Genomic DNA, 25,707 nt, shown 5'->3' with positions numbered 1-25,707 from the left:
AACCAGATGATTAGGTCCACCAGGGCTAATTAATGTTTTCTTAATAGTCTTCCCATCCATTTAGATTGCCAGATCCTTAAAGGCTCAGGAAAATTCCACTCCTATTGAGCATGTCTGACTCTCCAGGCAGAATGTGGTCTGGTCAAGGTTTGTTCTCTGGGTTTTTGTGGAGAAGGTGGAGGTGCAAAGCTCTCTGATCACACCTCATTACTCAGGCACTTCTGTGCACCAGCCAGACTTCTAGTAGCCAGCTACTACTTCTGCCAGACCATGAGTTTAAGTTTCCTGCATATTTACTGTGATTCCCTTTGAGATACTACAGAAAACCGAACAAAAAGATATCGCCGTTCTAACCCTCTTTTCCCATACAAAAAGAGCTGTAAATTGTAGTCTAATGAGACACAAAGCAGACACAGACTGCTTAAGTAGTGAGACACCTTCATAAAAGAATCGGCCGTTTTTTTACCTGGCCAATCTTGCATCCAGTTTTGAATAAAATGCGAGTTTGTCTGGGCCTGACAGCAGCAGCTCAGCTCGCTGGCTCAGAAAAACGGCCCCATCAGGATCAGAGGCAGGAGCTGGCAGAGCTTGAGAAACTTGTGAAAGAGCTTCTCAGGGGCCCTATGCTTAATATTTCTATCAGCCCAATGCATTTTGTTTTTAAAAAAAATATATTTGTTCACTTTTTTTTCGAATGGGGTCTAAGTCTGGACAGAAGCTGGTTGCAGGGTTGTGCAGCCAAGCGCTGGTGCACCAGCCCCAGGCACAGCACGTGTCACGCTGCACCAACCCAAGGTTGATGGCAAATTCCAGCCAAGAGCTAAATTACCCATTTTCCACCCAAGGAATCACTAGATAAGGTCAGCATGCAAGTGCAAACCATGCTGCAGCATTTGCAGCAGCTCTTCCCTTGGGAAGCACTTTGAAAGCACCTTGTGGTATGTGTGGTGCCTGCAAGGAGGTTCAGCAACCAGCATCTCAGAAGTGGCTGAGAAAGGCAATCTCCAGACAAATCTGGCAATTCAGACCAAGGAAACATTAAAGATTTCTGCCTACAGGAACGCACCCCACTTCAGTGAAGGAAATTACCACCCTCCTGGCAGTGCTGGAAGAAGGGCTGTGTTTCAGCCCCTCTGCTGCAGTTTGCTGCCTGGCACGCTACCTTCAACCAAAATCTTTGTTTTAAATTGCTGTGCCTGGCCTTGGAGGGAAGTATTTGAGGATACAGCAGGAGGGCCAAACTGCCCCACCTAGAGCAACTTCTGAGAGAGGAAGGCAGATGGCTCCCACCTGTGCCAGCATAAATTGGTAGAGCTCACCTGGAGGCATCCTTCATCTCTTGCATATTAAGCCAGTCCTCTAAAAATGTCTTCAGTCACATTTTTTCCTAATGCATTATGATCCGTCCTTGCTCAGTTCTCACTAGCATCAGCATTAACAAGAATCAGAGATGTCTCGGCACCAAGCTGTCCCAAAATGCATGTTTTGGGGCAGGTGACACTCAAGCAACTTTCCACATATCTGGAAGGAAGTGAATTTCAGAGCAGTCTCATAACAGCTCTGTGTTTATTTTAAATAATTATGCAAGCTTGATATCTTATGTCTAAATCAACAGCTTCTACTTGGTGAGAAATAAACACCGTAAAAGAAATCTCTGCCTAATTAGATCTGCCTGCTGAGAAGCCTGTATGCATGCCATTGTGTTCTGAACCATTCAGCAAAGCAGGACAGCAAATTTACATTCAGTTATTGTACTGCAATGGAAAACTTTCAGCATCAGCTCTTCGTATATATCGAATCAAAAGAAAAATATCATAAATATTACCCATTTCAAAACTTGCATACGCTTAACAAAAACACTTCTGAGAACACAATGTGTTCGAGACAACCAGCATTAGAATCACAATTCTTGCAGATTTGAAACAATACCATCTCAAGATTAGTACTTCTCTTCAGACATTATAGTTCATTTATCACCAGGGAGTCGCCCACAGAAACACAATGAAGTGGGAGAACAAGTCAAAAAGCCAGCAAGCTGCCTTCTCAGATTCCTGTTCCCCAGAGGATCACCACATATTGGCTGAACGCAGAATAAACTCAATCCATACCGTAATACACGCTCCATAAACAAGACAATGCATTGTTTATCTCACCAGTGGGAAGAACAGGGCTAGAGATAAAAGGGAGATCTATTCTGTTTTGAAAAGGCATACGAAGTCCTGGGACCTGTTTTATGCTTTTCCTAATTGATTCAGAGACTGGGGACAGGATCTTGGCATGCCACCCCATAGCAAGCAGGAGGCACCTCTCGGTATTAACTGCAGCTGAAGGGAGAATATGTTTGCAAAGCAGCAGGACTGTGGAGTTAATCCCAGGTCTGAGTTGAAATCTGAACAAGGGTTGCCAAACCCAGTCTTTTTAGGCTGTGTGAGACTTCAGGATTATCATCAACTCAGCCAAGTGTAACCTCCAGTCAGTGTGAAGCCACTGCTTCTATCCACAAAAAAAGAGACAATTTTCATAAATGATACAAACCAATAATACTCCACTTTCAGTTTATCACAACATTGGAATGCAATGCTCTCCTTGGCTCCCATCAGCTCACAGTCCCAAGCAAGGGGTAAAACATGGGATCGCTTCACTAGAAACTGCTTCCAAAGCAATATAAGCTTTCAGGAGTGACTTACAGCAACAAAACTCTTTTCTCAAAACAATCTCAGGTCAACCAGCAAAATATTAATAGCTGGACTCAAACCTACCCAGCCAGCTTTACACACATGACAAACACAGCAGGTTCTCCTGGTCCAGCCCTGAGTTACACACGTTTCCCTGACGGATGACTGACGGTGCATGCGCAAGCATTGGCAAGGCTGGGCGATACGGATCTGGAGATTGCTTCATCCAAATCTATCTTGCAAGTTGTTTCCTGTGAAGAGTTCTCAACCTTTGACTTCACACAACAGTGTTGATCCAACCACAAAATCTTGGGATAACCACTGTGCTCCAAGGCCCATTTTTAGGTCTCTTTGCCTAAGGACCTACTTGGATAAGATTTCACTTTTTGAGGAGGGTGGTTATATTTCGTGGTATTTCATTGACAGTTCATTAATAGTGTAGTTAATTGTATATACTTTTATTATTTTTTTTAATTCCATTCTAAATATGGACTTGTCTCTTGCCAGATGCCTATAACGAATGCATTAAACAAATACAGCTATGTGTGACAACAGCCATTAGCACTGCAGAAAAGACACAGGTAGCAGAATAAAACCCCCTGGTGTGAATTCAGCTGGAGCACAGGCACCAACTCCTGTTCAAAGGCTCCTACCTGAAACTCAGCAGATTTCCCACTGCAGCCACTATCAGAGAGATTTGCACAGCTAGAGAGATTAGTTGTATCCTTAAAATTAGGAAAAGCCACCTTAGTCTTCAATATGTTTGGACTCATCCTTTCCCAGATTTAATCAGCTACATGTATATTTAAACATAACTAACTGAAGAAGTGGAGCACCATAAGGATGCTCTTTCCCAGATGACCAGGGATAAACACAACAGCACTTTTGATCCTCAGTACAAACAGCAGGATAACATCAGTGCATGGCAGTAGCGAGTTTGTCTTCATCCCAAAAAGTAAAACAAGAAAATTCTGCTAAATGCAGCAAATCTAGCACCTCTGCTCTAGAAGCCAGGCATAGTTTACATGCCTACTCCCCTCTCTCATGGGCTGCTTCAGAAAGGATTGTGTTTGCAGACTCCTTGGAGATTCAGGCAACCTATACAGACTCTTCTCCCTCTGAAATATGTTCTGATACATTAATAAATATGAACAAAACAACAATACTGAGTAAAATGAAACTTCTGCCTGCCACATCACAGGCAGCATCACCATAGCTACACTGAAATAAACAGCAGTGTGTCAATATTTTAACTCCCAAACCAAGTCTGGATGTGCCTCTCTAGACCCAGCATCTGCTCCCCCTCCTCCCAAAAGCAATCTGATACCAGTTACTTCCACAGATCTCATCAGAATTGCACTTCGTATTTCAAACCTTGAAACACCTTTCGTGTAAAGCAACTGCACATTTAGCCATATGTTAAAAGTAGTCATGAATCAGGACAAGCTGTGGCTTATGTAGTTTTTGTCCCCTCCTAACAACAGGGGACACAAATCCATACGAATACTATAGCCATATCCATCCCCACATTTTCAAACAGCTTATTGGCATTCCAATATCCGCATTCAGGCTCTTCTCTCCCACCTTCCCTTTTAATCTCTAACCTCTGTTGTATAATTACAGTAAAGCAGACAACTGTTATCATTTCCATTGTAACACTTCCACTGTAGAGGTGACCTTTGGTTTTTATTTTATTTTTCTTAAACACAACTCCTGCTGTGTTCAAAGGCAACACCTTGTAACTAACTGTAGCAGGGTGTGGCTTGGTATCTGGACCCTGCTGACCTTAAAATATCTGCCTGGTTGATGTCGGAAACTGAAATCCCACAAGCACAAAAACTGCTTGGCAAAGCAATGCTTCTAGCCAGGCAGGCTACATTTTCTTGGAGAGCATAGCTGGTCACAGCGGGACATCTTGGCTAGAAAGTGATCCATGTTTGACCTGACCAGAAAAATCTTGTAGACGTTGCCTAAAAACTCGGAAGTGCTCAAGAGCAAGAAGAGCTCCTTGATGCTCTCCTTTGATGATCAATGGCTGCATTAATATTGACTTGATCTTCTAGGGTTCCTCTTGTATCACTGCCATTTAGAACATTCATGGTAAGAGAGATCTGGGGCTAAACTAAGTGCTTTACTAAACAAAGCAAATGAAGGATCTAAGAGTTCAACCTGGGAGACACAGATATATAAATATACCAAAAGGAACCAAGTAATAGCCTGCTCTGGAAAAAGAGATCAAGTTAGGAGCTTGAAGGGGAATTACTCTTAACAAGGAAGTTTTGATAAGCTGTGTTTTTTGGCACAAATACACTAAACAATATAATTTTGCAAACGTAAAATTCCCTGGCAAGCAGCACATACTTCATGTGAACTCCTGCCCAGATCATTCCTGGGGAAGGAGAACAGCAAAGCTCCAGGTCTCCATCTCCTCCCTGCTTAGATGTTCCAACAAAGGCAAGACCAGAAAGAAACCACACACTCAACCCTGCACATGCAGTCCTGGCTCTTCCCCCTGACCAAGCAGGTTAAATAACTCTTCAAAGACCATCAGGGCTCAGACCTGGGCTGACGGGGGCTTTGACAGAGCCAGCAGTACAACATGGGACCCTCTGCCCTGTCTGAACAACAAAGGAGGTTTGTTGGCAGAGTTGACTCTGCAGAAGACACACTGGGGAGCAGGGAGGTGCAAAAAGAGCAGAAGTACCTCCAGTATTTGGCATTCACTCCCAATCCTCCCTTATAATTCGTCACATCATGAAAACATATAGTTGTCTAAACAGGTCTGCAGTTTCACACAGTTCCCTTCATATTACAAGGATATCAGTGGAGCCTTTTATCACTTCACACACCAAAAACATCTACAAACGTCAAGTGAAAACATTGTTTGAGTACCAAGGCTTGTAGTCCATGACATGCAGAAACCCACTTGCTTCATATTTCTGTAGGTATCCCTGGAGGCTGCCAAAATTCCTGTCCAGACTGTCCTGAGACCACCAAATTCAAGACAACACATGAGCCAGAGCTCCCAAAGGGAGTTCTCACCATCCACATGAGAGTTTTACTGCCTCAGTGCCAGCAGAATTTCCCTTCTCCCTCCAACCCCTTCTCTTTTGCTCACTAGCCTCATATGCAACGGCTTAAAAAAAAAAAAGTATATTATGACACACAACACCACCTGCCTCCCCCTTAAAAAAAAATCAGATGCAAAAAACTTACTTTTCTGGGCTTAACTTTGTCTTGTAAGTCGTACTGGCCTATTCCTTTGTAACTTATTCCAAGCCACCACGGGATTCCTTGTTTATCCTGAAAAATAGATATCTACGTGAACAAACAGCTACTTAAGGATTAAGCAATTCCAAGATTACAGCCCATTTCATTCTGTGACAAGCACGGGTAGGTACAGAACAAGGACATTTTTTGCAAACAAATTGACGTGAAGTGGATTGCCGGGGTGAATGTTGAAACGTTCTCCCCCTGCCTTCTCAGCCAGAGGGAAGAACCTATGTGATGGTTGTGCGGAGTGGACAAAAAAGCGACGGTGCTGCTGAAACAAGGGGGTGTCACTTGTTGCAGGAGTGGCTGTGAGGGGAGGAGGATGTGGGACAGAAAAACCTGCGGCCAATGACTGTACCCACTAAATGCAGGCACAGACAGCTGCAGGAAGAGAGAACAGCACAAAACATCAGCTTCTCAGGTACCACAGTCTTGGCCATGACTCAAAGTAAGGAGAGATCATCTCTGCTGAGCTCTTCTGCACAAAACACTTTGGCCCAGGCTCTGCTCTACAAATGGGAATAAATGGTGTTTTTCCATCACTCCAAAAATATTTCTCAGCACTTTCCCACTCCAAGTGCACACTCACTAATCACCTGCCACTTAGAAGTACTCTTTTCTACATTGTATTCTTTTCTCTAATCTTGATTAGAAATGTCTCTGAGGAAGCTATTAACTGCTTCAGATCTACAAGTGATATCCAGTTTAATTAAGCTGATACAAATTTAGCTTCTGATAGGATTATAGAAGGTTTCAGAAAGACTCCTTTCAGTCTTCTGTAGGGCATAATGCTTTGCTGCTCTCCGGAAACAATTTTTAAAGAATATTGAAGGGGGAAAAATTATAGAGGCTGAAAAATGGGGGGGGTAATTCTGATAGAAGAGTACTGAACCATCAAACTACTCCTATAGGAATGTAATCACATGTAAGAATCTAAGCAATCACATTATCTATGAGCATTTACTAACCTTTACTCCATAGTAATGAACTCCATATGTTGGCAAAGCTTCCACCACTTTCATGTACCTGTAGACAGATTTATAGCATATCAGCTAATTTTCTCTGGAGGGAATAATATCTATTAACATATTTTTTTCACACATATATGCAGGACATGTCATTTATCACTTGCATATTTTGAAGGTCTTAATAACTGAAGGCCCACATTTTGAGAAAAAACCTTAGCATCCTGGCTCAGGGAAAGATGTGCTATTTTGGTCCAGCTAAAGCTAATGGAAAAATTCTCATATAATGCAATATTCAATCTCTTATCAGAAGGTCGGCGAGCTGAAAGTAAGAATTTTCAACTGAACGTGTGAACTTTTTGGAAAATGTTGGCAGTAAAGACCTGCCTATGATCATTGCACTATGGGTGCTTTGGTTAGGATGGATAGGCTCCAAATTAAAGTGTTCATGCAGTTGTACAACTGTTTCATGAAGCAGTTCAGACAACCACTGGACAATTCTTTCCCTCGTTCCTATTGAAAGGAGCTCCTGAATTATTGAGACAGAGTTACAGCTTCAAGGTACATGAGAAAAACTACAAGTTGCCTGCATTGTGCAACCACGGTATTCTTCTCAAACTTCTTGGTTCGTAACACATCACACTGAGTTTGTCTGCAGGAAGTACGGTAATATTAAAGGTAAATTAAAAATAAAATTCCACAGGCTCTGTTACATATTGGAAGACCTTGCTTCTTGAGATGTACAGAATTTGGCTTTCAAAAGAACATGCATTTGTTTTCTCTCTTTTTTTTTTTTTTTTTTTTTTTTTTTACAGGACCTAAGGTTTGGTGTGAAAACTAATTGATAGCAAGCAGGGTATGGAGAAGAGTCTTCCAATAAAGTAAGGCCCAAATAATTTATTTTATATTTGAGGTATCTAAATGAGGACACACAACCTCAACCGAAAGTGTGTGAAATCTGAAACTTTGAATAAGTTAACTTTGAAATATAACTCAAAAAAAAATCTGACAGATTCAAATGGTAAAGCTTGCAAGCTGTAATGACCAAACAAACCAGCCTGCATTTCTACTTCTCAACAACAACAAAAGTAAAAATAAAATCTTCACAAATTAACAAGTGTCATACTCACTGAACAATGGCTTGTCCTCTGGTCAGACCTTTTATTTGTGTATAATGCTCAATTACTCTGTCCTCACTGCAAAACAAGCACAAAACCCAACTTAGAGGCTCAGTGACTTTTTTCACATGTGACAGCATCTGTCAAGATTCAGATGCCTGCTCAGCATGCAGAGATATGTCCCTCTGTACAATTCTTGCTCTGGTTTATATTCTGTTTCTTACTGATTTCTCCCCCACCCTTCACTGAGCAGCATGGAGATGCCCTACTGATTCCCATCGTTGCATGCTGCGTTCCAGACTAGTTAACAAATTGTTTCAGATCAGCCTGCTCCGTTGCAGAATTACAGTACTAATTGTATAAATTCATTTTCACATTCTAAAGGACCAAATCTTCAAAGGATGGTTAATGGTCCATACATAAGACAGAAGAATTTAAACCAGAAATGTTTTCATTCCAGTATAGTTTTCCTCTGACATTTCACAGGTGAAATATATATATATCTGTCAGCAATGACCTTTTTGCATTTTTCCTGTTATATACTTCAACATTTTGTTTTAGTGGAATGAGAAATAAAATATGCATTTAAGTGTCAAACACTTCAAAGCAAAGAAAAGCCCAGCAGTATTCATTCTGAAAATGAAAACAAAAAAGCACAGATCATAAGCAAGTACTGGTACACTTGAAAATCCATCAGATACATACACAATAAACCACCATCACCAAAAAACAAACGTAAACCCCACCACAAACACACAAGCGAGGGAGTCAAACTTGCACAAAGGGCATTCCAAGGAAACAATGTCATTGATTCATTCCAAACGCTGTGTTCCTTTACAGCAGATCCAAGCCACAAAACTGGACCCGCTTTTCTGTTTCTAGCTTATTTTCTCCCCATGTCCTGTTGAGGGGAGCAGCTGGGTGGGCATCTGGCCCAGCTGACCCAGTTAAGGTCAACCCACCACAGAGGCTGTACTGGGTGACAGCTGAAGAGCAAAGTGCTCTTTGCAAACCCAGGCTTGGCTGGAGTTCAGAATTCATCTCTTTCTAACCCATGGTCCCCATGTATTCCGATCTAGCAGTTTCTGATTCAGTCATTTAATTAGAGTGAACTTTCAATGAGGGATTTGCATCCAATCTTGTGTAATTTATAACCTTCTAAAAACTGGAAATGCTTGAACACAAGCAATTAACTCCAGGTCCTACGTCATGCAGGTTGAAAACTTTTAAAAGAGTTTGCAAAACTGTTTAAAAATGATCTTGTCATTACTACTCATAGCAATTTACAGTTTAAATTAAACAGCTCACCAGTAAGCAAGTGATGGATGCTCCTGCAGTGTCTTGGTAGGAAAGACAGGCAGCGTCTTCAAGTCTTTCCTAGTGTTTTCATCACTAAAAAACAAAAAACACACAGAGTCACTGCTAGTGAATCATAGATGCAATCATTAGCCTCAACAGGAGGAAGGTGCTGTATTTGCTACCCAAGAACATGGCGCATTGCCCCGTATCAGGCTCTCATAGCAATGTAACTCTATAGGCCCTCTCACATGACAGTGATGTATATGGTGTCATGCAGAGTCCTGTTGTAACTCATTATACAGACACGTGATTCTCGGGCCACCATGGCAGAAGCACCGTATTGGTATTTACTTTGCACACACTCATTCTATTTGCTGAGTGCAGAATGAGCCCTCAACAGCTGCAGAAGAAAAGCCTGTGCTCAAAAGCAAGGCTTGTAGCACTAATTTTTGCTCTGTCTTTAGCTAAAATCCTACCTCTGGACAATATATTTCACAAAGCAGCATGCTGTTTGTCAAATCTCAGAGTTCAACACTGATCTGACTCAAAACAAAGGGTTTCAGTTCATACACTTCAGAATATTTTCACTTAAGAGGTTTCCTGGACTGCTCATTCTACAGAAAGTTCAATTATTTTGGACTCCAGGCCCAGTCTGGAACAAAATAAAGGGGGCTGAAGTACGTGACTGCAATTTGTCATGAAAAACCCCAGTAGAATATTCAAAAACCTATTTACAGGCATCAGTAAAATGGTTAAGATTTAATTAATGGAGCATCGAAGAATAAATCAGCTGAAACTTGCACGCCTCATTTCTGCAGGATTTCTGCGTGCCTTCGCAGCAGCGCCAACAAGCAAGAACATGACTTTCCTATGCAAGGAATGCATCAGTCACGTCCATCAGCATCCGCCTTGATTTCTGCATCCAGGCTTTCCTCCTTCTGACCTCTGTTTTCATTAGATTCCATGAGATTTGATCTGAGCTACAAGCTCCCTCACCCCCAACACGAGCACCCTGTGCATCAGTAGAGTGGACCAGAGAACAGAAATCTGCTCCATGGGTACCAGGTATAGACCTCCAGAGACGGAGGAGGCAGCAAACCCCTACCACGCTTCCATCTCACATGGCAGATGTCACATGGAAGGTGCAGTAAATTAAAGCTTTTTGTTCTCGGCGAGCACAGGCTAATCGCTCTGCAAGCTTCTTCCCTGGCTTTGACAATGTGCCTCAACCCTGACTAAGAGAGACCACCTCTGGGGACGAGGAACCGGTTCAATCAACGGCCTATTTATTCTTCAGCGTCTTTGATGAAGTTGCCAAGAAGGGGGTCAATTAGCACCGAGGAGCTGTTGTTGCTGAGCTTTGCCGGGCCAGCGCTCTTCAGTGCAGGAATATGCACTTTTCTTTGCAAGCTGGCCAGCACCCAAGTGCCACAAAGGGGGACAGCTAGGCAGAAAAATCAGGATCTCTCCTCCCAGTGCTCAAATACAGCCAGTGTTCACAAAAGCTGAGGGAATTTTATTCACCCCTTGAAAGCCCATTTTGATGGGATCAAAAGGCTGCAGGACATCCCAGCTTGCAGCGAGAAGGTAAACTACCAAGGTTTTGTAGGGATACATAAAAATGCAGATAGAGCACACCCTCCTGAGGCCTCAGAATCCAGAGCAAAAAAATAAACAAACAAACAAATTTCCTCAAATTTTTAAGCCTGACACATAACTGCAATGTCAGCTGTAGCAGTCAGGGTTGGCAGGGAAATGCAGTGAGGTAGGAGAGGTTTTGGAAGGAAGCAGTAACAAAATACCTCCTTTTTACCAAACAAAAGGGATGTTCCTCTAAATATATATTCTCAACCCACAATATTCACAATCAGAGGTTTAATGGCTAGTCACTAAACACTTATTTAGCAACCTCATTGCCAGCAAACAACAAAATGCCCAAGCAAGGGCTGAAGCCAGGAGGTGAGAGCTGACCTCCTGAGGCAGCTGGGACAGGTGACCCCCAACTGCCACCAACACAGTCAGCTGGAGAAGTCCCAAACTCTACTCTGCCAACCATTACAGGGCCAGTAGCCTCCCCGTCACTGAACCTCTGCAGAAATGCCACAAACCCTGGCAGCTGCATCCTACCATGCTCTGAAATGCCACCTTTTGTCCAATCTGTGGCCTCCAGTGGGGCTACTCACCTTCCTGTTTGGTTTTTGGGCCCCTTTCCTCTGGACCTGGTTGAGTAGCAACTTGCTTCATCCTCATCAAATGACAAAATGTAGATGCTAGTTAAGCTTGATTGATGAGTAGCAACTCATCAAGATGGAAATGTTTGCCACTGAGTTTAAGCCAAGCACTAGCCAGCCAGCACACCCACTGCCTGACAAGGTCTGTGGGCTCTGAGCTGGGACATATAGTGACCAAAGGGCTGCAATCATGTCTGTGCCATGACTCAGGGCACGTTCCTCCAGCACTGACTCAAGACCACAGGCTCATTAGCAGGCATAATCCATAGCGCTGTGACAACTTAGAGCAGAACTGGACCTTCCTCCTCCGTTGTTCCGCCAACCTACAAATGCACCCAACTTCCCACAATAGCAGAGAATACACTTATTTTACAAGGCAAAGTTGGCCCTTGGGACTTGTCTTCCTGAAGGGACACAACCTTATCCTGAGGTTCAGACACACTGTCCTGTCTGCCTGCAGCTAGAGGAAGTCCATAAAAATGGACTTGTAAGGCCTGAAAGTCTCTGACAAGACACATAAGGATTTTATTTATTCCCTGCATAATTGTAAGATAAAGCAGGAAACAACCCTAGAAAAATGTAAAAGACTTGGGAGAAACAGGGCACAGCTCCTTGCGTGCTGGATGCCTTCAGACAGCACAGGCTGGCACACAACAGCCCTGTTCTGCTGACTGCGTGCCCGAGGATTAGCATTTGGGGTGATTCACAGCTCCAGGGATAATAAAAGCCTCAAATGGTCCTCCCCCGCCTTCCACAGAGTTCATTATCACTTCATCTGCACTGAGTAGCCCAAGCACATCTCCCCTTGACCTTCAGGATCACTTTCCCAAGCCCTCCAAGACCCAGCCGTTCTCTAGAGGTGACAACTCCAGATAGCAGGAGTGACGGTTTGAATTATTACCTGTTCCTGTTTGGTTTCACAACGGCCACAAGACAATACAGAATTCACAGGGCAGACACCGCTGGCTCCAGATGTCCAACCGTCTACGCTATCTACCAGCCAAACACACCAGTGTTGTATCTGGCGTGTCCATGGGTGGTTCTCGTCAGGGCAGGAGGACTCGGCTGTCGGGATGGAGAGGCCCACTTGCATTTAATCTGACCTCTGCTATGGAGGGGGCTTCTTGATTGGTGTTTCTTGGAAAAAAGTCAATACATAAACTTAAGCTGCCCAGAGTAAATAGGACGGAACATTTTTGGCAAAGCGTTTGTTTATTCCCCAGGAGGAGAGTATAGGAAATTCTCATCTGAAGTATAATTCTTCTCCATAGTGGAACAAAAGAAAACCAGACAGACACTTTCCTTCCCATTCCACCCTCTAAACAGGGAGTTTTCTCTCTGACAGATATTGAGCAGAACTTGGATTGATCTGAGGAACATAAATTCAAATCTACAGCAGACCCTCCTTACGCCAAACTCCAGCTCGTATTCTTGGTACTGTCCATATTTAATTTACTGTCCCAATGTGAACATTGGGCAAGATGCTGTCCCCATGAACATTCCTCACTCACCAGTGCCAGCTCTGTGAAGATGGAAGGGCAGCATGTCTCCAAAATAACCCACAGCAATACTTAAACACATACCATAATATGAGTAGGCATTCCCACATTCACACTATCTGTAGCAGCAAACCAGGCCCAATTTCACATGCTTCCGACAACCCACTGACATTTCAGTGAAATTATAGGCATCTTGCTAAAACCCCACCAGAAGTCTGTGAAGGAACCAAACCAGACTATTGTGCCATGCTTTGTCTAAAGCACAGTACTGAAAATTACAAGAGACTTACATATTTATGTTTGCAAAAAGTGCATCTTCACAGCTTGTAATCAAGTGATACAACACCCCCTGCTAGGTAAAGATTTACTCTAATGTGCTAATTAGGACCATTTGTCAATGGCTGCCCAGGCTTCTCCCTGCACCCAGGAAATTAGCCTGTGGCTAATGCATGGAAGAGCTTAGATGTAATAAAATGTGGTTAGTGAGATTAGCATAAAATGTGAAAAGCAATAAACGCACCCAGAGCAGCAAAAGCAATATATTGGACTACAACACAAAGGCTTATCAGTCCACATCATCTTTGTAAATATTAACAACTTGATAAGGATGCTGACTTCAGACAACTTTTAACTGACTGAAGTGATGGTAGGTGTGTCTGCCTCTGCTGAATTGTCCTGATAACATTTTATAAAGGCAGGAATTTATCAGTAGGGAAAGTCCATTGTGTACAGATTATCCTCTATTCTCAAAGCCACTTAACCTCTCATAAATACTTACTCTTATGTTGCTATATGATCATTAGAATAGGTCAACTCCTGGGTATTTCTGAATGTCACCATTTTATAATCGGTTAAATCTTGAAATTAATTTCAGGCACATCACTGGTAGAATTTAGTGTGGCCCTGTTTTCAGAAAACAACGACCAACCTCTCGAGTTGATCTGAAAGGTATTTCATGGACACCTAAAATCAGCACACGCTTCAGAGAATCACATGAGAGATACAAGGAAACACAGAGCTTCACAGCTGAAGGACAACACAGTATACCCTGCATCATGAAGATGCTTCAAAAACTTTGAATTAGGATTTTTCTTCTTATTCTGTTTAAGATATTTAGGGCTAGCAAACCAAACAGAAACAGCACACAATTAGATACTTGAAAAACAATCTAAATTTTCAGATGGCTCGTCAGATTACTCAGATTATGTTAGTAACGATCCTATTTCTTGGGAATAACCACTGAATTCCCTTACTGCACGATTACAAGCAATGCTATAACAGTACAAGAACATCCCACGTCACTGCCCACACCTCAGGCTGGTCCTAAAATGACTTTCTAAAGTGACTGGACTTAGGGTAGCATCAACAAGGTCTTCAAGGTGCTCCCATTCCACTCATTCACAGATGAGAGCCAGCAACACAGACCATCACACTGCAGCTGAACTGCTTCAGCAGCAGGTGCCTTTTCTGAAGGTTTTGTTTCCTTTTAAAATAAATAAAACAGTAGAGTGTGGCAACCTCACACTCCCATGGAGGTTGGTCTGCCTTTTGAGGTACCACAAGAAACAGGTGTGAGGAGGAAGCAGCAAGGCAAGAGGAGAGAAAAAATTAGTGAGGTTAAAAGTGAAAGAGAAAAGAGTAGGAGGGAAGGAAGACAGAGCAGGGAAGGTACAGGAAGAGGCGATGGATTTAGCAGCTTTCAAGTATGTCAGAACAGCAGGATGTCGGCAGCAGGATTTTGAAATGCACTCTGACAAATCCTCTTTTGTGACAAGTGCCAGACGTTCCCCATCATTTCCCAAGCTTTCAGTTTATGGTCTGCTGGCACCCTCAAGAAAGTTATTTTTCTATTGAAGGAAGACCAGGATCTGGAAAGGCCATGAACAAGGGGCTCCCCTTGGCACAGCACAGCCAGAGCCAAACCTTACCCCACCAGCCAGCAGGGAGCTTTGCCCAGGGCTGGGCTGCAAAATCTGCCACTTGAATACCAGATAGGAACCGCCTGCTCAGAAAGGTATTTGAAGGAGCATTTTTAAGAGCCTTCCAACCCTGTACATGAAAAGAAACACGATAAGTGGTGCAGATGGCTTTTTCAATGCCAGGCTCGTTGTACATCTATGCTGCAGCCGTGCTGTGGATTCCCACGCTGTGCTGCAACAACAGCTTTAGTTTCACAGCTCGAAAGGGACCTGCACCAAACACAGAGCATGGCTGGGGGCTGGCAGCCCTTCCCCACACTTAGCACAGCCTGGACCCCAGGCCTGACTTCCAGCTCCAGCCCTGCTCCTTTAGGCTAATTTTTCTGCTTCCTGAACCCTGCCTGACTCTAAAAGAGCAGCAGCAGTGCCCACTGATCTCATGGAGGTTTGGTGACCCAGCTCGTTGGCTTTTGGATGATGACCAAGAGCACCACTGAGAAAAAGCAACATTTCTCATACCAGCTATATGCATGTACCTCTCTATCCACAGACACAGAGACCAGACAAATGACGGCGTGAGCTGCTCCCAGACGAGGCACCATTTGTATTTCTACTTTGCAGATGACGAATGGGGGTGCTGAGGAAGCAGTTTTCCATGGCTACAGAAAATCTGTGTCCTGAACCTGCCTTAAATTCTCAGTTGCACTTTTACAGCTCTCGATATGAAATATGAATATCTTGAAGATAAAACCCTTTGGTCCTTGAACAAAACACCTACCACTGGTGATGGCTGACAGTGCCACGGGTCTGGCACAGGACATCCATGTTTACAGAGCCGATCAGCCATTTCAACAGCGCGTGTTCGCAGTGCTTCTGTCAGATCAGATGGGAAGCAGAACAGCTCTGCTTTACCTGGGGATTTACTGCAGACCCAGAGATGACTATTCATAGTTGATACAACGCTTGAAGGATCTCAAACTCTTCCCTTGCAACAACAGACTGTTATTTCTAACATTTACGCTTTCTTCCTGTTCACACAGAAGTCAGATTAGCCATATTAGTTGTAGGGTTTTAGCATGTCTGAGTACAGCAGCAAAGTTTAAAGCTTGTTATCACAGCCTTGTGCTGATACAGAGATACATGGAACCACAAGAAAAATAAAGTATCCAAATAATGATAAAGACCTGACAAATCTGCAAAAGCAAAAAAGCTGAGGCTGAAAACCTGTCGTTTCACTTCCTCAAAGTGCAAAATACACCCCATGTGGTACATCCCAATCACCGTGGGGAGGATAGGCATAAAAAAAATAATAAAAAGTCTCTTAAATTTATTTTTAAAGGGAGGATGTTATTCTGAGTCAGATCAGAGCCCAAACTCCTGCTTGCAGCTGATGGTGCAAGACCGGAGAAGCTTTCTGCAAGCCTGATGAAGTTTTCCAGATATGCAACAGAAGGGAGGCAAACACATTATAACACAAAAGCCATAAAATCTAATTTTACAATTGGAAAAGGCAATGCCATTTAATGCTGCACCTGTACTTGAAGGAAATTCTAAGCCCAAGGGGAATGGCATTTTTTACCTAAGGCTGTGGAGCTTTGCCACGATACTACCCCAAGCCTAACAACTATGACAGCAACATGTCTAACTTGTCCCTTGCATGGGGAACAACTTTGGGGATGAATTTTTTTCTGGCACAACACTTGCCTCATGTCTCATCTGCTCTGGATGCTGAGCACGCACAAAAGTGTTTCCCCTAGCCAACTGGGTTGTAACCACCATAGCATTGCTTCTGTGAGTTAAAAGTGCCAGAAAGGATAGAAAATAGAGAAAAGAGGAGACTGTGGAGGGACACTTAGAAAAGAGCACAAAACACTATGATCCCTTCACTGCCCCTCAGGAAACTGTACAAATATCATGCATATGAAACAAAAATGCACATTTCTTACCAAATTGCCATAATTATATGTAAATATTAAAGTTACACTGCTGTATACAAGTAGTAAACCCCATGAGATCAGATGATTAAATTACTCAAAACACCCTCTTTTCTTTTCCTCTCCAATTCTTTGCTTATTTCACCCACAGTGCTTTCACCTAATTCAGCCTAATTCATCTGCTGTGTAATAAGCACACTACACAGATTTCCTGGGAGCCCTTGCAGACCTGCTTTAAAATAGGAGATTGTAAAAACAAACAAACAAAAAAACCCCAAACAAACAAAAAAAACCAAACAAACAAAAACCAACCAACATTGGAATTGCATCATTGCCGATAACGCATGTTTTGGTCTGCCCTGAGCTGTATGAATCTACAGGTAGCACTAATAGGAAAAAACCCTCTTGCTGTTAGAAATCTAGCAGAAAACATAAGTGTTAGCTACATCTTCTTCTGTAATTGCACCTGGTTTACACAGTGAATTTCTACTTCTTATTGAAAAATAAAACACCAGGAGAGAGCTACATTTTAATCTCAGAACTGCTGCTTAAGTGCTCAGGGAGATACTCAGCAACTCCCTGCCCAGCTCCCCTCCACAGGCTGCCTTCCCTCAGCTACCCGTTCCTCACGGTATTTTGGGGTATAGAACCCCCAAAACAAACTGCAGTGACTTATCAAGAAAAGTGAGACTTGCACACTGCTGTAGAAAAACTACTGCAGTTTTCAGCCAGCTTTTCTTTGAAGAGGGTATAAAATTCAACTAAGTAGTGAGCTTTCTGGGAAAGTGGGAATCTGATACCTGTCAAATAGGGAAATCATTTTCACTGAATGAAATACATATAAAATATTATTTTCCCTAAACATGTTTATTTACTACCTCAGTTCATTAGATATTACCAAATAAAGTAAAATAAATAATCAACACCCTCAGCAAACAGGTTCAAAGTCAATAAATCTTTGCTCATCGTGTTTCAAATCAGTTACTGCCAAAAAACGAGCTCAGGAAAGCCCGTAGCTGGGTTAGACCAAGACAGAGTTAACCGTTCACAAACAAGTGCCTCGCAAGGTATTTAAAGAAAAAGGGTTCAAAGTCGCAGCTGAAAGGCAAAATACACAATGACTCACTGGGCAAACAAGCAGCAGTGGAGCACAAGGAGCACAACCCCATGCCAGTGCTGAGCACTGATTTCCAGCAAGGCGGACACGGCCCATGGAGAGCAGTGGGTCCGGGTGGAGAAAGCTTCTGCACATATCAGTGCATGGGCATTTAAAAAGTGCCCTTGCATGGAAAAATAAAACCAAAACTAAATCACAGTGCTGCCTGTGACAGGCACCAGATGCCTTGAGCATGAATCCTGTGGTGATCCACCAGCCCTTTTGTGTCACCCATCGATACACATGGAAGGAAACCCCCAGGGGCTGGAAGAGGCACCCAGGCTACGCTCATGTCTTTGGCCTTCATGTGAGGCCAGCACAGATGTCCCCCTGTAACCCATCCACAATCCCAATGGCTCTGGAAAAGAGCTTCCAAGCGAACAGTTCACAACAGGTCTCCAACAGTGCAGCTGAAGAGGAGCAGGTCTGTGGAGCAAAAAGATTTGTACTGGGGACCTGACACCCATACCATACCCATTCCAGGACTTTCTTTAGGTCAGCTTTAGCCTGGCCCCACAGCCTGTTAGTGGCCAGCATGCAAGAGGTGGACTCCATTCATGCCACATGGACCCACCTTAAGCCCTCTCCAGAATGCAAACCTGAGAGGGGGGAGTAGGAAAAACTGGGTGATTTGGTCCAAATTTGTGTTTCTGCTCCAACATCAGTCCTGGACACAGCCACACCGGAGTTCTGGTCATATGAACCTGGTGACATTTCCAAAAACAGGCTGGACAAGCTGCCTCCAATAAATCTCAGGTGTGTCCTGCTTCTGAAGCTGCTTTAATCTTGGCCTAGGCAGCACAGTGAACAGGTGCTTTGCTATCAGACAATTATTAACTTCTCTCAAGCAGCTATTTTCTAACACTGCTCCATTAATCAGTTCCACATTCTTTTCTACCAAGAGATTTTCCAGTTTGTCTGGCAAAACTGTCATCTTCCCACACAAATGCTACCCAAAAAACTAAGTGTGCACTCAATCCTAATTAGGAGCAAATTGTTAATAGCAGTTTTCTGTACCTAAACCAAGAACGTAATTTTTATCCTCAGTGAAGTTTTTAAACTCAGGAGTTTCTGAACCAATTACTCCATAGCCACAGTTTCCAGGGGTATCTTTCACACAAACCTTTTCCTTTTACAAACTGCATTTATCACCCATGTAATGATAAACCCTGGTGCCTCGCACATGTCAGCTATCAGGAATTCATTATTTTGTCTGTGTTATGTTATACCAGTCAGGAGTTATCTTTGCAGCCCACAGGCCAGAATCAAAATTGAATGTGTCAGCTATTTAAAGAAAATGGGAACCCTCCTCCAGCAATTTAATTAACTTTCAGGGAGCACGGCTGGGTTCCAGTCCTGGAAACATTACTGGGGAAAATATGATCCAAGATTATCAGTCAGAAAATAAACTTTTTTTAAAAGTTGCTTTCCTTTTATAGTGTCTGTAGCTAATCTGATTTTAATAAGTATTTTTCTAATGCTAGAAGGACAGCATTTAGGACATCTCAGCTACAAACTGTTTCATCAAGCCACAAAGAAAAATAATACTACATAGTATTGTATAGCATTTTTGAGGGCAGACGCTTAGCCTGTAAACTAAATACAGCTAAATCATTTATTTCCCTAGGAGGCAAGACTCTATATGTTGCACATTCACAAGACAAATAATTATCAGAATGATCTATTATTTCGCTTACCGGCCAAGACATTAGGTTTCTTTAAAATTTAAATAAAATTTCTAAAATATGAATTTTTTTCCCCTCAAAACTGAAGCATGCCAGAAGCTGCAACTTGAATCCAACTATCATTTCAAAACTCTTGCACAGAATTTAAAAAACAAGATTCAGTAAAACTAGGCTTGCAGCTGCTTCTGTTTCATTTGCAAATATGAGAGTGGAGCAGTGTAATCAACCAATACGGAGTTCCAAAACCACCATTAATGACTAACACTTTGCTTGAGGTTCTTACTACAGGAGCTGGAGAAAAACTGATGGCAATTCAGTTTAAACAAAGAAGCAGTCAACTGGAAACCATAGATGAGTTGTGAAAAGTGAACACAAGCACAGCGTTACATCCCTCCTCTCGAGCAAAACCTGCCCAGTGCAGCATCCTGGACTTGCTGGGAACATGGGAGCTGCAGGACCCTTGGGAAGCACCACTCTGCTCGTGGCATCCCTGACACCATCCCATGGAAGGGGAAGAACAGCTCAGTGAGCATCCCTATGGCGTGGTCCTCATCACACACAGCGGGGTAATTATCTTGGCTGGGATCACCAGTTCAGGAAACAGGAAAAGGAACTAGATGTGCGGTGAGCTACATCAATTGTGGACTGCTCTCATCTTCATTAACTGTTCTTCCTGCAGCCCAAAGTAATTTCAGATTGCCTTTGAGAAACCAGAGCTGTCCAAATCAGGCACAGATGTGATGGACATGTTGTGGGTGCGATTTTTGAAGCACATACTCAAGTTTTATCAAGAAGTCTTAAAAGCCAGGGTCCTCTCAAAGTGGAATTTGGGTGGTTTATCTTACATCCAAATGATAAGGCACATACCCTTGTGCTAACAAGCCCAGCCCAGGACACTGGGGTCCTATTGCAAACCACCTGCAAGGGCCAAATCCCAAAGACACTGCAGCCTGGTAGCACTGACAGTGTGAAAGTATCAAAGTCCCTCCAGAGTGACCTTTGTGGTGCAGAAATCAAAAGTTTTTACTTTCTCCAAGCGCCCACACATCAGGTTTGCTCACTGAAAATAAACAGATTTCAAAAGAATGTGCTCACCCACTCAGCACAGGGTAAGGGAGGGTGTTTCTCAGGAGATTCCTGCTCTCTGCCATCAAGACGTTATCTGACAATTTGAGCAGCAGATTGGGAAAGGGGTTACTGCAGAGCCACAGGAGCCTGAAGTGTTTGGACCCGGGTACTGATCTGCCTGTTCCCAGCTGAAGTCAGCAGGAACGCTGCATAGCGACCCCACCGCAGAACGCATCCCCACGGAAAAACTCCCTATAGGATGTGTGGAAAATCACCCAGAGATCATCGGTGTTGTCTGGACTGGCCCATTTTTCACTTCCAGAAAGCTAATCTCTAGGACTTCAGGCAATTCTTGTATCTACTGGGAGTCCACACAGCACTAATCCTATATAAAAAAAAAAAATTAACCCGCATGTTCTCACGTAAGCAGAAATGGCGCAAGAGCCACATTCCAGAAAGTGATTCAAAGTGAAATTGCCAAACGACAGCAAAGAATGAACATGCCAAACCCAAGACACTGCAAATGAAGGCAACCGCACTGCCCAAGCAGCACCACTGAAAGGATGTATTTGTATCACAGGGGAGACCAGTCCTGCAGTATCTTTAAGATATGCTCATAATTAAGCTGGTGCTTTATCAGTGGTGGTCCAAACGACCACTTGTGATATGCAGAATCAAATTCTTTCACTTCTGGTACACTCACTGGGCTTGGGACAGCTGGTCATGCTCATTTGCTATGGAGACATATGTTTTGTTTAACAGAGGAAACAATTGCTGCAGCTAATTTCATACAACTGTTAGGGGAAGAGTTGCACTTGGAAAAGGAAATCACTCTTGTAGCACAGTATTCTTCTCTCTGATTTTCTTTAAATAATTTTGAAGGTAACCACAGGCAATCTACTCCTTTCAACAAGTTTGTGGAGGCATGGAAAATAACCACGGACACAGTTCTTGGGCATGTGAAGCAATAGTACAAACCTATTTATGGCAAATGATAAGGAGACGGTGTTAAGTTTAAACCACATAAGGGAAGTTTCACCACAAAGGTAGCTTTTAACCTTAACCCCTTTTCTTGAGAATCAAGAACACCAGTTGCTACAGCTTAACAAGTCACTTCTTGTCAAGTGAATGGTTATCTATGCCTAAACTAAGTTAAGCTTAAGGGTGTCTTAGGTTGTCCTTGTGAGAGCAGGTAAGATAAGCAGGGTCTCTGTAGAAAATAATGCAGCACACTGTGGCTATAAGCAATATACTGTGGGTCACAAAGCAGGTCTACAGCATGAATAGGAACATAAATGTCTGTAAAGCCAGCCCAAGCAGTCAATCTTAGTGACAAGGGCATCTTTTTGTCCCTGCAGGTGTGAGAGCACACCAACAAAAAGGCGAAACAAGTTGTGATGGACTTCACAGAACCTGTCCTTCAGTGAAAAAGGGACTGACATGTGGAGAAGGGGTCTTGGGCAGCAGCACTGACAGTTATTGGACACCTGTGCACTAAAGGAAAAGCAGAGCCTGCCATGCAGCGGGCTCTGGCAGTCAGACAACTCACTCCCTGCATTTCAGCAGATAGCTCTCACTGAGCATTTCAAAAACACGGTTCTTGAAAGCTGTTGTAGCTGAAGTGTAAACAGACCTCTCTTCCTATAGACAAACTCAGCAAGAAGTAAAATATTAACGTGACCAAAGCCAACCTTGCAAATTTCTGTTTGCTTAGAGAGATGTTTCTAAACACAGGTCTTTTCCCTTAGCTATAACAGATCCAAGGGCGACCTCACCTCCTCCCCACGACACCCCAAGGCCAGTTATCATAACCAGTGCATGGCAAAAAGCCATTTCCAAGGGCAAGCCCAGCCTGCTGCTGCAGCTTCAGACAGCTAAAACCCAGCAAGCAGGTCACACACCAACTACAAACGCAACTGTCCGGCCAAGTGCAGGAGCGGGGAGGCCCCGTGGGGCAGCTGCAGAAGAAAGTGGCTCATTGATCTCGGTCACGGGCAGCTGACGGGCTCAGCGTCTCTCCGCATGTGCTGCTGCTGCACAGGCTGTGGGCAAGGTCGTCCAGATGGACCCGAGCTGCAGCGCAAAGCACCGGCTTTTCTCGTAAGAAACAGGGGGAGTTTTCTCCGTGTCCCACATTCAAGGAGGGGAGCAAAGCAAGATGGCCTGAAAAACTGTTTTGACTCAGAGCCCGCTCACAAAGGGCATTACTCACCCCACGGACTCAGATTTTATCCAGCCCAGCAGCGCATTTCACTTTCTTCAGTCGCTGCTCACGGCTGGACTTCACCCCCATTTTTGATTGTTTGCAATACAATGCCAACACAGAAAAACACATCCATCAAGAACACTGGTACTAGAAAGGAAAAATGTTATTACCTGGAATAGTCTCCTTTAGCTTCCTACAATTGAAAAAGAGTGACAGAATTAAAACATGATCTCTTCAAAAGTCCTCGATTTTCCCAGCATTGTTTGTTTCCCAACTCCCACAGCTCCGTGGCCAGATCCTGACCCCAGTTACACTGAAAGCAAAGTACAGAGGCTGCCTGAATCTATTTAAAAATAAAAAAAGGACGTCGCCCTTTATGTTTCCATCTGTAGATTATCCACCTACACCATAAATAAAACCACTTGCAAAACCAGGATGAATTTCACATTGCAAATCAAATGTCACCTTTACTGTACAAGAAGTGAAATACAATTCTCTCTGGCTGACCACATCCAGCTAAAGGTTGGCTTTCCAAGCAGGTCAGCAGTTGAGAGGAATTGTGCTCACTCAAGATGAAAACAGTTCAGACAGATCAAGCCACTGCAGCTTTGCTACAGCATTTTGGAACTGAGAATACAACTGGAAAAACAAACAAACAAAACAATAACAACAAAACCCCCACATTTCAAGGGCAATATTTTTTTATCATAGAAAGTGATAAATAACCAGAGTTTAAGTCTGAGGACAACAAAACTTGATTAAGACAAAAAAAACTGACGTGATATCTATATTTCAACATAAAAAGGCACCAAAAACACATGCTCTGAAAGATTCACAGGCACAATAACAGATTTAGCTACAGTATTACAGCCTTTTCTTCCCATATCTGCAGAACATATTTAAACTACCGTAAGTAACAAATTGAATGGAAACCTACCTAAATTAATGACTTCCCTTAATGAGTTTTTCCTCTTGCCTCTCTCTTCCAATTTAAAATTCCTCAAATAAATATTTCTCTCGTCTACGAGAAAAATAACTCCCAACTATTTCAGCTTCTCTTTCCCAAACAACCACCACTGTGCGGTTTTGTCTTTGTAAAAGGGGAAAAAAACCCAGAAAGGCTAAATCAAATCCAAGTTACCGATATCAGAAACCCGAACGAACACAGGAGGAAGAGGCGCTTACCTGCAAAACCAGGGCTGCCAACTTGAAGACCGTCTCACTTTCCACTTCGATCTGTCCCTGTGCAGGGAGAGAGCAGAACATGAAGCGTGCGGGACCCTCCCGCTCCGCCCGCTCCGCCCGGCGCGGGGGGGCCGGGGGCGGCTCCCGGTACCCGGCGGCCGCTCCGGGGCAGCGAGTTCCGGATGTCCCCCCGCGTCCCCTGGGTGGAGCATGTACACGCACAGCGTGGGGTGCCTTTCCTCCCCCCAGCCCCCAACTCTTCCCTCACCCCCTTTTTTTCCACGCCCTCACGTGTTTTCCCTACAAGTCTTTTAGTGCATTTTACTGGACAGAGTGCTATTGCATCTGTGCACACCCTGACAGGGACCTGACCCTGCACGACACACAAAAAGCTGTCTGTGAACCGGGAAGGCAGGGCTAAACGAATTATTTTCATAGCTCGCAGCACACCATCTCCTCAGGGCAGAGACCACAGTTCTTTGTTGCAATGGTGGTACGCACACTCTTGATGCTAGATATGTAATACTTATGAATCACAAGGACGGTATAACCAAGCTTCCTTTGCCTCACACTGGCTGGATCTTACAATTTCTGATTCTTGCCAAGTACACTGGAGGTGCAGTGCAGCCTTCAGAAAAACTGCACAGACACCCATGCTGGAGCTCTCATGCAGCTTGACCCCAGTCCTGTCCTGACAGCTCTGTGCACTCAGTGACTTCAGAGGCACACAGCTGATAAGTGCCACACTAAAACTCTACAAGGATCCTTTTATTCTTGCTTGGAAGCCAAACTATAGTCTTTCAAAGTTAGTATCCTACAAGCAAAAACCCTGGTCTCGGTTGTGTACTGGGACTAGCAGTAACAGTGGAAGAGTAAAGGAGATGCACTTACAGTTGGACTCTTGTCAAAGCTACCCCTTACACACACTGCATCCTGCAGGCTACACATGAAGAACAAAACTGAGCCCAGGAATACAGAAGTTGGTTGGTTGGTTGGTTGTTTTTCTTATTGACCTTCTGCAAGTAAAGGTAGTAGACATGATGCCTTTCACCAAGCCAACACATCCTCTGCCCCCAGGACCTGTTGACTGAGTGAGGGAACACAGCAGACTGAAAGCTGAAATAGTGCCAAAACCAGGGTAGCAGGAAGATCTACAGAATTACATACAGATACAGGGAAATGACATCTCAAAATATATAGGGTCCATCTGCAGCTGAGCTAATTTAACACAGCTGCAGGTCTGACCCACAGAGACTAAAATTCAGAAGTGAACAAACAAATAATTCAATTTTCATGGAAAGGAAGTTTTTTTGCCAGCTTTGTCAATAAAACATTCCAGCAGCAGTGCTCCCCCAGGCTGCTCTGCAACAGCAGACCAAGAGGAATTTCCCCTTCCCAACAGGTGTGGCAACAGCTATGCAGAAGTAGCCTCCAAAACATTCCCAGACATATTTTATTAGAAGAAGAGGAGGGGCACATCACAAATTGGGAAGA

General features: G+C 43.5%; 1 protein-coding gene across 7 annotated transcripts in view; it reads right to left on the bottom strand.

Moving 5' to 3' along the window:
* The window catches only part of FRMD4B (FERM domain containing 4B), a 131,225-nt gene that overhangs the window by 19,836 nt on the left and 85,682 nt on the right, over positions 1–25,707 (bottom strand). For all 7 annotated transcript variants that reach the window (XM_082059776.1, XM_082059771.1, XM_082059772.1 and 4 more), the window contains 6 exons: positions 24,214–24,270; positions 23,199–23,221; positions 9,340–9,423; positions 8,044–8,109; positions 6,917–6,974; positions 5,892–5,978 (listed from right to left, as the gene is read on the bottom strand). In XM_082059776.1, coding sequence (XP_081915902.1) covers positions 5,892–5,978; positions 6,917–6,974; positions 8,044–8,109; positions 9,340–9,423; positions 23,199–23,221; positions 24,214–24,270 — 375 coding nt within the window. The remainder of the gene's footprint in view (positions 1–5,891; positions 5,979–6,916; positions 6,975–8,043; positions 8,110–9,339; positions 9,424–23,198; positions 23,222–24,213; positions 24,271–25,707) is intronic.

This window comes from Streptopelia decaocto, assembly GCF_964273445.1.
Source record: "Streptopelia decaocto genome assembly, chromosome: 8".
Lineage (NCBI taxonomy): Eukaryota > Metazoa > Chordata > Aves > Columbiformes > Columbidae > Streptopelia > Streptopelia decaocto.
This window is presented reverse-complemented; position numbering and strand designations above follow the sequence as displayed.